Here is a 14,092-nt window from a genome sequence, read left to right on the forward strand (position 1 = left end):
AGAAAAACATAATTGGTCATAATTCATAAGTTGTTTAAATTAAAATAAGAAAATAAAATATAAAAATTTATATATGAGACGTTAAGAGTTTTTTTCTAATTTAATTAAATGCTGAAACTTAAATTATATATATATATATATATATATAAAATTGCGTTAAAACTCTTGAGACAATAATTTGTCACCAGTAAAAATTCTATTTGACGCGTTTTAAATTAACTCTAAATACAGTGCACACAATAAAAGACAAAAAAAACAAACATTTTTAAACTGCTATAAACAAAAAAAAAATATTTCACTATTTTAAAATAAAATATTTCTTAAAATTTTTCATATTTCGTACAAAATTTTACCAATATTTTAATAACTCATAATCTATTTCAGAAATATCTTTTAATATTCCTCTTAAATCTTTCAAAAGTACATTTTTACACATATAAAGTCGAATAATATGTATTTATAATTAAATTAAAATTTTACTTATATATAAGTATTTTCATGTATTATAAATTCTCCACAATAAAAGAATTAAAAAGAAAAATCATGCTTTTAATATTTTGAGTAACACGCAAAAGCCTCCCTATCAGCCTTTGATGGACCCTCAGCCGCCGCCCCCACCCCCCGGACGGCTGCGAAACGCCCACTGCGGGATTCAGACGTTCCATTACAATTTCCACAGGGATAAGGTTCAATTTAACCCTTGAACTTATCACCAAAGTTCAAATCACTCCTTTTGTCCTTTTTTGGATAAATTGAACGCATTACTTATTCTTTTATGGAGAAATAACCCCTATATTTCAGTTTTGAGAGGGAGTGATAACACATTCTAATTTAAATAATAAAAACGACTTAAAAAGAATTCCAGTCCAGTCCTAAATAATGAGATATAAAATTATGCTCATGTTGATTGTACATTTATAATGCGCCAAATAAATAACCTATAAATTATATTTAGACATTATGGTCCGATAGTCCAATTTATGTTTGATTATCAAAGTTAAACCCATAATTATATATATAAATGTTAAGAATTTTGAAGATGACAACAAGAAAATATAAAAAATGATATTAATTAATAATTCAAGTTCCTTCTTTTTTTTTCTTAAATAAAAAAGAATGTCTTCCTCCGCATATATCCCATGTTGTCAATTGATGGTGCTCCAAATAATTGACAAGGAAAGAATAAAAGATTTGAATGAACACACGACTTGGCTAATTCCTCCTTAGCTATCCTAAATCTCACAGTTGAAAAGAATAATAATTACAAAAAATAATTTTTAAATAGATTTTGTGTACCTCGATATTATATAACCACATTTAATAAAAATTATTCAAACACTACATTATCAAAGTGAATCACTCTTTAACGTAACATGAATATCTAATAAAAAAAAATAGATAACACAAATTTAAAAAATTAGGAAGAGGGTTCTATTCTTTTTTTCATACCCAATTTCGCCATTTTAAATTTAATGGATATATTCATTAATTTTAAAATAACAGAGTATGTATCAGTTATCTAATATCAAAATGTAAAACACTCATAATATATAACACGTGTTACTTTCCTATTTGTTATAGTGCATGCACCAATCCTATATAAAAAAATTTCATAAACTTTTCTAAGCTGTGATTGAGCGACTTGTTAGATTTCTACTAATCGGAGTAAAAATTTCCATTTACACAACTTGTTTAACTATTTTAAATATATTATTTGAATGTGATTTTCATTGAAGATCCCCATACAGTTTCCTTACTGTATTTGCAAATTGCCACAAATTTCTGCTCAATTTGTGGTCCTACTACAATAGTTTAAAGAGGTTCAAGGTGAACTGGTAAGCCATTTACTGGGATAGGAGCTGGATCAAAAATTATCTTTTCACCTTCAGCAGCTTTCTTCCACTTGAATCTGGTCACCACATTATGCATAAAAATAAGAATCTCCAGCCTAGCATACTCTTTTCCAGGGCACATAACAGGTCCTCCTCCAAAGGGTACAAAAGTGTAAGGTGCAGGTCCATCCCCTTCAAATCTTGATGGATCAAACTTCTCTGGATCTGGGAAATATTTGGGATTCTTGTGTGTTGAATGTACTGTCCAAAATGTCTTCAATAAAATAGAATGGAACCCATAATTAGCTTCTCAGAAAGCATAGCTAAATGTATGCTGCAACATTCTTACTTTTCTATAACAAATAAATAACTTAACAGTATTACCTTCCAGCCCTTTGGAATGGTAAAACCCGCATATGTGAAGTCAGTGATAGCCTCTCTAAATGCTCCTTGAGATGGTGGAAACAATCTCATTGTCTCACAGGCCACACACCATGTGTATTTCATCTTCTGAATGTCTTCCCAGTTCAACAATTCTTCAGGGAATTTCGACTTTGCGATCTCCATTTGTTCTGTTAAGCAAGAGAGTTGAGTTCAATTCTGACATAAATACTAAATACCCCGATAAACATTAAATTAACTTGATTACCTTTGAAGACTCTAGTATAGACATGGGGATGCTCCACAAGACACTTGAACATAAATGTTATTGTAGTGCTTATTGTATCATGGCTGGCAATAAGTAATCCCATAATCCGATTGTAAATTCCTGCATCACTCATAGACCTGCCATCATCTTCTTTATGAAGAAGCACACGAGTTAAGACATCTGGAGATGTTATGTCTTTATTCTCTGATAGCTCCATTCTTCTCCGATTCATTATCTCTAAAAGATCTTTGGTAATCACCTTGCTTGCCTTAATAGCTTTGTAATAAGGTGTACCTGGAAAATAAATTGGCACTGATAACATTCCAGATGTTACAAGAGCATAAGGACCTGAAAGTTTGCTCACAAGATTCGGATCTCTTATACTCATAAACAATCTACAAGCTAATGCAAAGGTGTACTTCCTCACTAGTGGAAAAACCTTTAATTCTTTCCAAGGACACCAATCTGTCTTCAGGTGTTCTCTTGCCATTGAATCCATGACAGGAATGCTTCGTTGTAGAGCTTCAGGCTTGAGAAATTCAGTCAATATTCTACGCCAGCTTGTTGACACTTCTTTGTATGAGAATTCATCAGGGTCAGGAACGATAAAAGCTTTTAACAGCGACTTTGGCCACCATGCTTTGACGTACTTATTCTCACTTGTGAACAGCAACTTGTTCCCTGAAGCACCACAGAAGACGGCCATGTTTTCGCCAAGTAACGAGGTCTGGAAAACATCCGGCGAGTACTTTTTCACCCTATCTTTAACGAACTTTTCAGGGTGTCCTCGCCGGGCGGTCATCAGAAATGCAAGGCTTTCCCCTAGGAAAGGCCATCCTTTTGTACCAGGTGGAAGCTTGACATGTGGGGACTTATTATGTTTGAAATAAACAAGAAAGATGAGAAACAAAGAAAGAACAAGAATTACAAGGTGAAGGAAATAAGGATGCAAGAAATCCATGAACTTTCTGGTCTGAAGAATCAAGATTGAAGATGGAGCTAAACTAGTTTAATTCCTTGGCAGAGTATAAGGACAATTCATTTATTAGATTTATTAAATTTAATCATAATCTTGGATGAAAGAATTACTAGTAATATAATAAATTATTAACATGAGAATCCAAAAAGTCTGTACTAGGAACCGCAATTTTCATGGAAAGAATTTACTAGGGCAACTTGAAAAACCAATTTTGATAGGGTAAAAATTAGAAGAAAAGAAAGAGAACCTACGCAGCAATGGCACGATTAAAAATTGGAAAATTTTACCTTGGGCCCCTTCACAACCAAGTAATTACCTTCGTGCATCTCTTGCAAATGGTGGGACATCCTTCCTTTTTGGAAGCACATCATAACTCCTCAAGCAATCCTGCAATACTAGTTATGCCTTGTCCCTATTCTTTTTATCAGTATAAATGGCTTGAATAAGAGAATCCAAGAATTCATTACCAAAAATTTGAAGATTCTCCCATATGGGTGTTAATGAAATGTTCAGCTTTTTCAAAATTCTTAAGTTTGAGAAGAGCCAAAAAGAAAAGTGAGTTGGGTACTTGCCTTGGATTTGATTTTGGTTCAGTCTATGTAAGAGGTGAGGAACTGAAGTGAATTTGTGGGGTTTTACAAGAAAGATAAGGTATTGATTAATGGATTTTAGGGCTCTTATGGTTGGTGAAAAAATAGGATAGAAATCAAAACGAGTAATTTCCATTTTTAGTGTTTAATTTGTCAAAATTTATTTTGAAATTGCAATGGGATTCCTCATTAATAAAAATTACCAACTCTTCTCTTTTCCTATAATAAAAAAATATTTTTTTATTTTTATAAAATTACATCAAATCAATTATAAATTTTATAAATTATTAAACAAGTAAAAAAATATTTTATTATTTATATCTATACCATTTTAAAATATTTATTATATATTATTATTTTCTAGAATAATTAAATATTATTATTAATTAAAACAATAAATATACTCATATAAAAGATAATCATTTCTATTTTTATTCCTTTCTATTTTCGATCTTGAACCAAATACATTGAAAGTAAGAGTAAAATCTTTTTTGAGTAGATTTGAACAGAAGAAAGAAGCAAAAGAAAAGAAAAAAGAAGGAACAAGAGAGTTTGAGGGCAGTGATAAAGTAACTCAAAATCTCCAGCTTTTAACAATAACAGAGGAAATCGGATTCAAAAGTTGAAGAGACTGAGTTTTCTTGTTTGAAATGAAAACGAGTTAGAGGACCATATTTAGCATCTAAATACCATTTACTTTCTCTGTTAATCGAGAGCCTTAGATTATAGAATTTGAGGACTTTGATTACTTATTTGAACTAAAATATAATTTAGAACCTTTGAAGGAGTTTTTATTTATTTATTATAAGTGGTAATAAACCATCTTGACTTCTTTAACCAACTATGTAAGGTAATGCAAATAATTATAAAGTTAGTTGTTTACTTACGTGGATTATATTTTTATTATAAATAATAATATAAAATAAATTTATAAAAAATATAATTTTTTTATAATTTTTATTACATTTAAAAATATCATAATTATTTAATTATATACAAAATTAATTGAAACCAAACCATTCTACGTATAAAGTTAGTTGTTTACTTACGTGGATTATATTTTTATTATTATTTTAATTATAAATAATAATATAAAATAAATTTATAGAAAAATATAGTTTTTTATAATTTTTTGTTGCATTTAAAAATATCAGAATTATTTAATTATATACAAAATTAATACTACAAAGATAATTGATATATTACTTTTTGAAATTCGAATAATTGTATAATTAAAATACTAATTTATTATTTAATATAACATTAAAGATATAGTTAAAATACTATTTTTAAAATCTATTATTAAATTAAAAATAATTATTATTAACTTATCTAATAAATATAAAAATTATACATATTACAATATTTATATATTAACAATAAATTAAAAAAAATGAACTTTTTTGTGGCTTCTATGAGATAAATTTTATTCGCTTCAAATTGCGAAAGAAAGATGACATAATAAATTGAATATAATTGTAAATTTATTTAATTTGAGAAAAAAATATAAAAATATAAAATAAAAATAAATAGAGTTAAAAAATATATTGATTTACTAATGTAGAGTTTATTTAAGATTTCAAATTCTACTCACACCAATTTATGCATCCTAACCTACCCCTTTTATATGGTTATGGATTATAAATGGATAATATATAGAAGAATTTTTATGGTGCATTGTTTCTTGAAAAAAAAAATTATTTATATGATTTTTTTTTTTCAGAATTTTTTTAGAAAAAAGATACAAAAAAATACATACAAGATACTCGAATAAAAATTTGTATTATTTTGACTTTAGTTTGTATTTTATATTTCTTTTTTTAAAAAAATTTATCAGAAAAAATATTAAAAATATACCTAAAAAATACCAAAAGTTTATTTATTTAAACTTGTATTATTATGAATTATTTTTTTTAGAATTTCGTCCAAAAAAGATATTAAAAGTATATCTATAAGATACCGAAATGATATTATTTCTTAACTTGTATTACTATGAAATCAGCCAAATAAGATAGATTTATTATTTTTATTTTATATCTTTATATTTGATATTCGTAAATTGAATGATATTACATTTTTTATAGTAAATAGTGTGTTGATGACATCAAGACATACCTTTCAAAAAAATACCATAATATACTAAAAATATATCAAATGCCGTTTAAAATATATGAAGATATTATTAAAATAAAATAAAAATATATATTTAATAGTAACAAAAAATATGTTAAAACGATACCAATTAAATATCAAAAGTATACTATAATACAGTTCCAAAAAACCGTATAAGTAAATTATTTAAATAAAACTATAAAAATTCTTTTGAAAAAAATGGTAAAAAAATTATTCTAAAAATAAAAATTTATGCACGCTTTCCCATAAATATGTAAAAGTTCCTAATATATAAAAGCTAAATGGATTGTCAAAGGATAATAAAAAAATAACTCTCATTTGTTATAACATAGAATTTTGCTAGAGTACTATTGTAGTACCATAATATTATAAGTCTATTTTTTAATTATAGATTATTAACTAATATTATTTTAAATAATTAATTTATTTTATTTGTTCTTCTACTAATATAGATTGTTAATGGATTCTTATATAAATTTTAATTATGGATATAAGTTAAGAATTTATAATTGAATCTTATGGTTGTCAAGTATTACTAATTAAATTCTAAAAATAGATAAAATATTTTAATAAATAAAATAATAAATTTAATTGATTAATAATTAAGTAACATATATAATTAACTAATCTAGTTATTAATTATGTCGATAAATTATTAAAATTAAAATAATATCAATATTTATAGGTTTATATGGTATTGTATACCTATAGTACATTAGAATGACTCTATAACATATATAAAAGTAAGGAAGGAGGAGGACAAATAAAATTACTAAAAAAATTAAATTAGTGAATTAAAATATATTAATTTATATATACATATTAATTTCTGAGATCTAAAATTCTTTTGACATTTGTGCTTAATTTTTGACACATAAGATTTTTATTTTAACATGTGTACTTATTTTTTACACATGAGATTCAGACTTATGTGTAATTTTATAGTTTTTTATTAAATTATTGATTGATAATTTATATTCCAAATTAAGCACGGACTCTAATCCTAAAAACTAGCAAATCAATAATTTTTTAATATTACATTAACTGATAATTAGTTTCCTAATCAGATAATGATACTAATTCTATCCTAAGAAGTAGCATATTAATTATATTTTAATATTATATTAACTAATAAATATTTTTATAATTAGATAATGATTCTAATTATAGAAAATAATATTTTTAATATTATATTTAATAATAAATAATTTTTAATTATATGGTAATTTTTTAGTCTTAAAATAGTAATATCAATTATATTGATCTATTAAATTATATAATATTAAAATCAATTAATCAATAATCTTTAAATAATTTTTATATTATTACATTAATAAAAATTGAAATTTTTTTTAGGAATTAAGAATATTTAATTTGCTACTTTTTAAAAAAATTTATAAATTAATATTAATATTAAATTTTTTATTAAATTGTATCTATTAACTTAATTTATAATTAAAATAATAATAATGTCAGGCAATACAAGAGTAAACGACTAGTTATTTTAAATTGCCAAGCTTATTAGGCTACTTAGTTTGAAGGGGCAAATATTGATATACTAAGAATTCAAGCTTTTTTAAACATTGTTATATATAAAATAATTCAGATTTTAATCGGTAAAAAATTTGTAACTAAACCCAAAAGTTGAAAGCATAGATAGAAATATGACAAGTGAATTCGAAAGGATAAAATTTGGCTAAAATAGATTAAATTGAAAAATGTATTTATTAAATATATTATTTTTATTATTCGATGACGGCTACACACATTCAACACTAAGTAGGTAAATGACCCAAAAGTGATTAAATTAAAGCTAAACTACTGTGGTAAATGGGTAAGTGCCCCTCTATGAATTAGTTATTTATTTACCATCTATGAGTTACAACTGTGTAAATGGGTAAATCGCCACGTCAGCACCCGAATTTTACCAAACTTTACATATTCAACCCTAAGTGGGTAAATGACCCAAGTCAGTCCAAAAGTGATTAAATTGAAAAGTATATTATTAAATAATAATAAGGTTTGTAAAAATATAATATACTAAAAATATTTTTAAAAAATAAAAAACAATTAGATTAATAATAATTAAGTAAATGGGTGGGTACGAGTTTACGTGGGTTATATGAGTTTGGATACTCATATAAATTTTAAATGGGTCCTAAATAGATAAATGGGTAATTTAAAACCCACCCTATTTATACCCAACCTACACTCACCCCAATCCATCCATTTGTCACATCTAGTTATAATTAATTCTACACAAATTTAATTATCTAAAATTTTAAATTAATTTTTTATTTAAAATATATAAATTTTAAATTTATAAATAAATTTTATAAATATTAACCAAATACAATGTAAAAGCCTCCTATAATCTGCAAGGTAAGGTGTCGTTGTTCGCACACTGGACTTTCAATACTTATCCAATATACCATATCTTGTCCATGCATGATATTTTGCTGGATAATTAATAATATAAATAATCACTAAATTTTATATTTAATATCATTTTAATTAAAAATATTTTAATTTATTTCATTTTAATCATTCAATTTTAATTTTAGTTACATTTTAATCATCATATGCCAATAAGAAATTGACATGTTATATCTTTTTCTTAATTACTATTTTTTATTAGTTATTTTTTTCAAGTGTCAATCTTTCATTTGCAAAATGACTAAATTAAATATAAAATAAAATTAAAATTAAAATTTTGTAAACAAAAATAAAATTAAATATAAAATTCAGTGACCATTTATATCTTTATCTTAATAAGCTATAGAGTCATAAGCTAAGCTAGTGCTAATAAGCTACATGATTCTTTGCTTAATATTCTTCTTCTTTTTTTCTTTAAATTTTGGAAATTCTTTTGAAAAAGTGACTTGATGCATGCTAGCTTTTGATTTAATAAGCTCGTTAGCATTGCATTCATAGGCTTAATTTTGGGTATATTTCAAGTTTGAATTCCATCATCATTTTCTAAGATAAATGAATGAATAAAAGTTGTTAGCATTTAAAATTGTATATTGTTAATAATTTACATATCATAAATTTGTTGGTAAACATTGTTGTATTAAAAAATTTAAAATGTTTATTATGCAGTAATTTTAAAATAAATTTTAAAAATATATAAGAGACACTATCATAAAAGGAGCCTAATATCCTACATTCCGAACCACATGTGGTCCGTCCAGATATAACATACGCATTAGAACTCTGACGCATGCAACAGAGTTTTGACACACGCTTTTTTTAAGAAAATTTATATTTTTTAAATCGGTACTAAATATTTATTACTTATATCCATTAAACATGTACTGAATGTTAATTATCTAAATATTAAATATTTATTATTTATTTTATTAAAAAGATATTTATATCACAATAAAAATATTTGTAAGATAATTCTAGCTTAAAATTTTTTTTTACTGACTGTAAAGGCGATTTATATTATATTTATATTATATCCGTTTGAATAAATTAATGAATATTGTGTTCAATAGTAGTGAATATCTATTAACAAACTAATGAATATTATGCCCATAAATATAAATGTTTATATCAATCACAAAAATATTTCAATATATATCATAAAAACAATGAATCTAACTTTTATAAAAAATTAATATTATTTTCATTTGAAAATAAAAATCTCATAGTGATTTAAGAAATATATATAAAGTTATAACTATTGAATCGACAAAAAAGAAATTAATGAACATGTAGTTCATAAATGATGATATTCTTCACTAAAATAATGAGCATTTAAAAATTGACGGGATACAAAACGAACATGGTTACAGTAAATAATGAATATTATTCTATGAATGATAAATATTGATGTGCATTATAAAATATAAATTTTTATAGAAATATCAATTACATATTGATGAAATTCTTAAATTGACAAATATGTAAAAAATTAGTTTCATTCACTACTAATTTAAAAATTTAGTATATAAATAGTTTTTAAAAATTATATTATATTAATTTTAATAGATAATTTATTTGATCATTTGCTGAAAGTATATTGATTTTTTCCGTTGTATGACTAATTGAAAAATAAAAAGATGTTACTAATTATGTTAATTTTTAAATTATATATATATATATTAAGATTTGAGATATAAAATTTTTGTGACACGTATTACTATATTTTGACACATATTAATATGTGTAATTATTTTTATATTTAAAATTTAAATTTATATAAATTAAAGATATAAAAATATCTAATTTATTTTTGTTTATAAAAATATTATAAATAATTAATAAAATAGTAAATTATTTTTAATTTTATCTATAAACACAATTTATATTATGATTTGAAATTAAAATAATTATGATAATCGTGCAATGTGTAAATACAAAATTAATTTTTATAAATATAAGTGCTTATTTAATATATAATTTTAAATTATATAATATTAATTTTTATAATTCATTTTATTATAATTTTAAATTAAAAAAAAAAAACTAAAAGTACGTAACAGCAGTCCTTCTGGATTACACTGCAATATAGACCGGAATGGCGCTGCCTCCGGAGCACACTGCAATATACACCAGAATGTAGGGCATAAATTGCCATCATAAAAGAAGTATTGATCGGGTGGAAAAATTAGCACGCAAATAAAATATGAATAGAAAAAGAAAAGCAAATTTTCGTCAATAAAAAAATTAAAAATCATGGTTTTTGACTTTTGATGAACCCTCAGCTGCCCTCTTTCATTTCTAGAAACAGATGCGTAATGCCCCAATATGTCTTTTTACGTAAAGGATTCATATTACAATACGTAACTATTGATATAATGAATCACTTTATTATAAAAAATAAAATTCTTATATACATTAAATTTAAAATAAATAAATATTTATTAATAATTATAATTTTAGTGTAGAGACATCCATTTCAATTACATAATTTTTTTTAAAAGAAATAGATTTAATAAATTATAAATAGTTATATAATTAATTAAGTAATTATTTTTTGTTGGTCATGTTATTATTTATTTCTATCCTATTTTATAGATGTTCAATATTGTGATGGTTACAAGGACCACATAATCTCAAGCAACTTTGGCTTTTCAACTTCATTTCCTTTTTTTTTTTTATATATATATATATTTCCATTGATTTAACTCTTTAGTAACATCTTTAAATTCTTCGAACTCCAATTCATTCTTGTATTGCAAGTCTCTTCCACTAAAATTTTAGAAAATTCTTACGTAGTCTATATATATATATACGCAATTAATAGAAGAGTGACACATATATATTAAAAATATTTTTTTTTATAAAATATTTTTTTCTAAACAAATTATTTTCCATGAAACAAACAAAGCCTAAAATACATTAAACATAAACATTATGTAGTTACACTCTTTTAACAACTTCACACATTAAGAAGAGATTCTTCACTTGACAATTGGTAAATGATGTATTCGAAGTTTAATTAGTCTATTTCGTAACAATTTCTCCTCCATACATTTACTATGGTCTTTTCAATAATTTAAAGAGGTTCAAGGAGAATTGGTAAGCCCTTCACTGGAATAGGAGCTGAATGAAAAATGATCTTTTCACCTTCAATAACTTTGTGCCACTTGAATTTGGTCACCATGTTGTGCATAAAAATAAGAATCTCCAACCTTGCATACTCTCTTCCAGGGCACATAACAGGTCCTCCTCCAAAAGGTACAAAAGTGTAAGGTGCAGGTCCATCCCCCTCATATCTTGATGGATCAAACTTCTCTGGATCTGGGAAATATTTTGGATTCTTGTGCGTTGAATGTACTGTCCAATATATCTTCAACAAAATAGAATAGGACTAATAATTATCCTTGCAGTAAGCATAGCTAGCTACTACTGTAATTGTAAATGTATAAATAACTATAACAGTATTACCTTCCAGCCCTTTGGAATCGTAAAACCTGCATATGTGAAGTCAGTGATGGCCTCCCTGAATGCTCCTTGAGATGGTGGTAACAGTCTCATTGTCTCGCAAGCCACACACCATGTGTATTTCATCTTCTGAATGTCTTCCCAGTTCAACAATTCGCCAGGCTCTTTCGACTTTGCGATCTCCATTTGTTCTATTAAGCAAGAGAATTAAGTACAATTCTGATATAAATACTGACTACCCAGATACAACTACATATTAAAAGAATTTAATAACTATATAGCTAAATTAACTTAATTACCTTTGAAAACTCTATTAGAGACATGGGGATGCTCCGCAAGATGCTTGAACATAAATGTTATTGCAGTACTTATGGTATCATGGCTGGCAAAAAGTAATGCCATAATCCGACTATATACTCCAGCATCAGTCATAGACCTGCCATCATCTTCTTTATGAAGAAGCAAGCGAGTTAATAAATCAGGGGATGTTATGTTTTTCTTCTCTGCGAGCTCCAGTTTTCTCCGGTTCATGATCTCTAAAAAATCATGGTTGATCACTTTGCTTGCCTTAATGGCTTTGTAATAAGGTGTACCAGGAAAATTAATTGGCACTGATAACATTCCAGATGATACAAGAGCAAAAGGACCTAAAAGTTTGCTTACAAGATTTGGGTCTTTAATGCTTATAAACAATCTACAAGACAATGCAAAACTGTACTTTCTTATTAGCGGAAAAACCTTTACTTCCTTAAAAGGATGCCAATCTGTCTTCAGGTGTTCTCTTGCCATTGAATCCATAACAGGAATGCTTCGTTGTAGAGCTTCAGGCTTGAGGAATTCAGTCAATATTCTACGATAGCCTGTTGACACTTCTTTGAATGAGAATTCATCAGGGTCAGGAACGAGAAAAGCTTTTAACAATGACTTTGGCCACCATGCTTTGACATACTTATTCTCACTTGTGAACAGCAACTTGTTGCCTGCAGCACCACAGAAGACGGCCATGTTTTCGCCGAGTAACGAGGTCTGGAAAACATCGGCGGAGTATTTGGTCACCCTATCATTAATGAACTTTTCAGGGTGCCCTCGGCGGCTGGTCATCAGAAATGCAAGGCTTTCGCCTATGAAGGGCCATCCTTTTGTACCAGGTGGAAGCTTAACAGGTGGGAACTTACTATGTTTGAAGTAAACGAGAAAGATGAGAAACAAAGAGAGAGCAAGAATTACAAGGTGAAGGAGATAAGGATACAAGAAATCCATGGACTAGCTTAATTACTTGGCGGGATATACTTATAATATTACTTGGCAGAATTATAATAACTCAGGCCGACCCACTATTCTCTACAGGAAGTGAAGGGGAAGGGAGGGTTTTCTGATGGATATATAGTGAAGGAATGAACTGAATTGGGAGGAAAAACTCTTATGGTTATTGTGCAAAATAAAAAATTTACTACAGTTACTTTTGTGTTAAGAGTTTGAAATATAGTCACTGTCAAAACTAAAAGAGAAAAAAATTAAAATTAAAATCAAATAAAAGCATGGAGAAATGTTTATATTTTATTTGAATGATTGAGAGAATAAGAGACTGTAATCCTGAATAATTATTTCCTTTCTTTTTTTCAATTAAAGTTATTATCATATTCTAAAAGTTTTCAAAATTAATAAAGAGTTACTTGCATTGAAATAAAGAATTATGGAAAAAGAATTATATATATATATATATATATATATATATATATTTTTTTAAATCTAGAATACTAAATTATTGATGATTTATGATATTAACAAATATGAAATCAATAATTAATTTTTATTCTACAAAAACTAATCATAATTTATATGAAAGAATAAATTAGTGACAAAAAGAGCATGAAATTAATTTTTTTAGATAAAATTTTTTAATTTTTGATAATATAGATTTATTTATTAAATATTTATTCTTTTGTTCATATTATCTTACAATTTTAAGGAATATTGTTTTAATTCTATATTTTAAAAATCTAGTGTATAA

The 14,092-nt window shown here is 25.7% G+C and overlaps 2 protein-coding genes across 2 annotated transcripts; both read right to left on the reverse strand.

The window, feature by feature from the left end:
• Positions 1 to 1,688: 1,688 nt before the first annotated feature.
• LOC125369136 (beta-amyrin 6-beta-monooxygenase-like) lies at positions 1,689 to 4,123 on the reverse strand. Its single transcript, XM_048370635.1, has 3 exons — positions 2,482 to 4,123; positions 2,217 to 2,404; positions 1,689 to 2,106 (listed from the first exon to the last, which is right to left on the reverse strand). The coding sequence occupies exons 1-3, from the start codon at positions 3,440 to 3,442 to the stop codon at positions 1,813 to 1,815; spliced, it is 1,443 nt and encodes a 480-aa protein (XP_048226592.1). The 5' UTR covers positions 3,443 to 4,123; the 3' UTR covers positions 1,689 to 1,812.
• A 7,399-nt stretch (positions 4,124 to 11,522) lies between these two features.
• On the reverse strand, positions 11,523 to 13,439 carry LOC8262747 (beta-amyrin 6-beta-monooxygenase). The gene is made up of 3 exons (XM_002526753.3): positions 12,381 to 13,439; positions 12,085 to 12,272; positions 11,523 to 11,986 (listed from the first exon to the last, which is right to left on the reverse strand). Exons 1-3 carry the CDS (start codon positions 13,339 to 13,341, stop codon positions 11,693 to 11,695), a joined length of 1,443 nt encoding a protein of 480 aa, XP_002526799.1. The 5' UTR covers positions 13,342 to 13,439; the 3' UTR covers positions 11,523 to 11,692.
• Positions 13,440 to 14,092: the final 653 nt, after the last annotated feature.

The sequence above is a fragment of the Ricinus communis genome, chromosome 2 (genome assembly GCF_019578655.1).
Source record: "Ricinus communis isolate WT05 ecotype wild-type chromosome 2, ASM1957865v1, whole genome shotgun sequence".
NCBI lineage: Eukaryota > Viridiplantae > Streptophyta > Magnoliopsida > Malpighiales > Euphorbiaceae > Ricinus > Ricinus communis.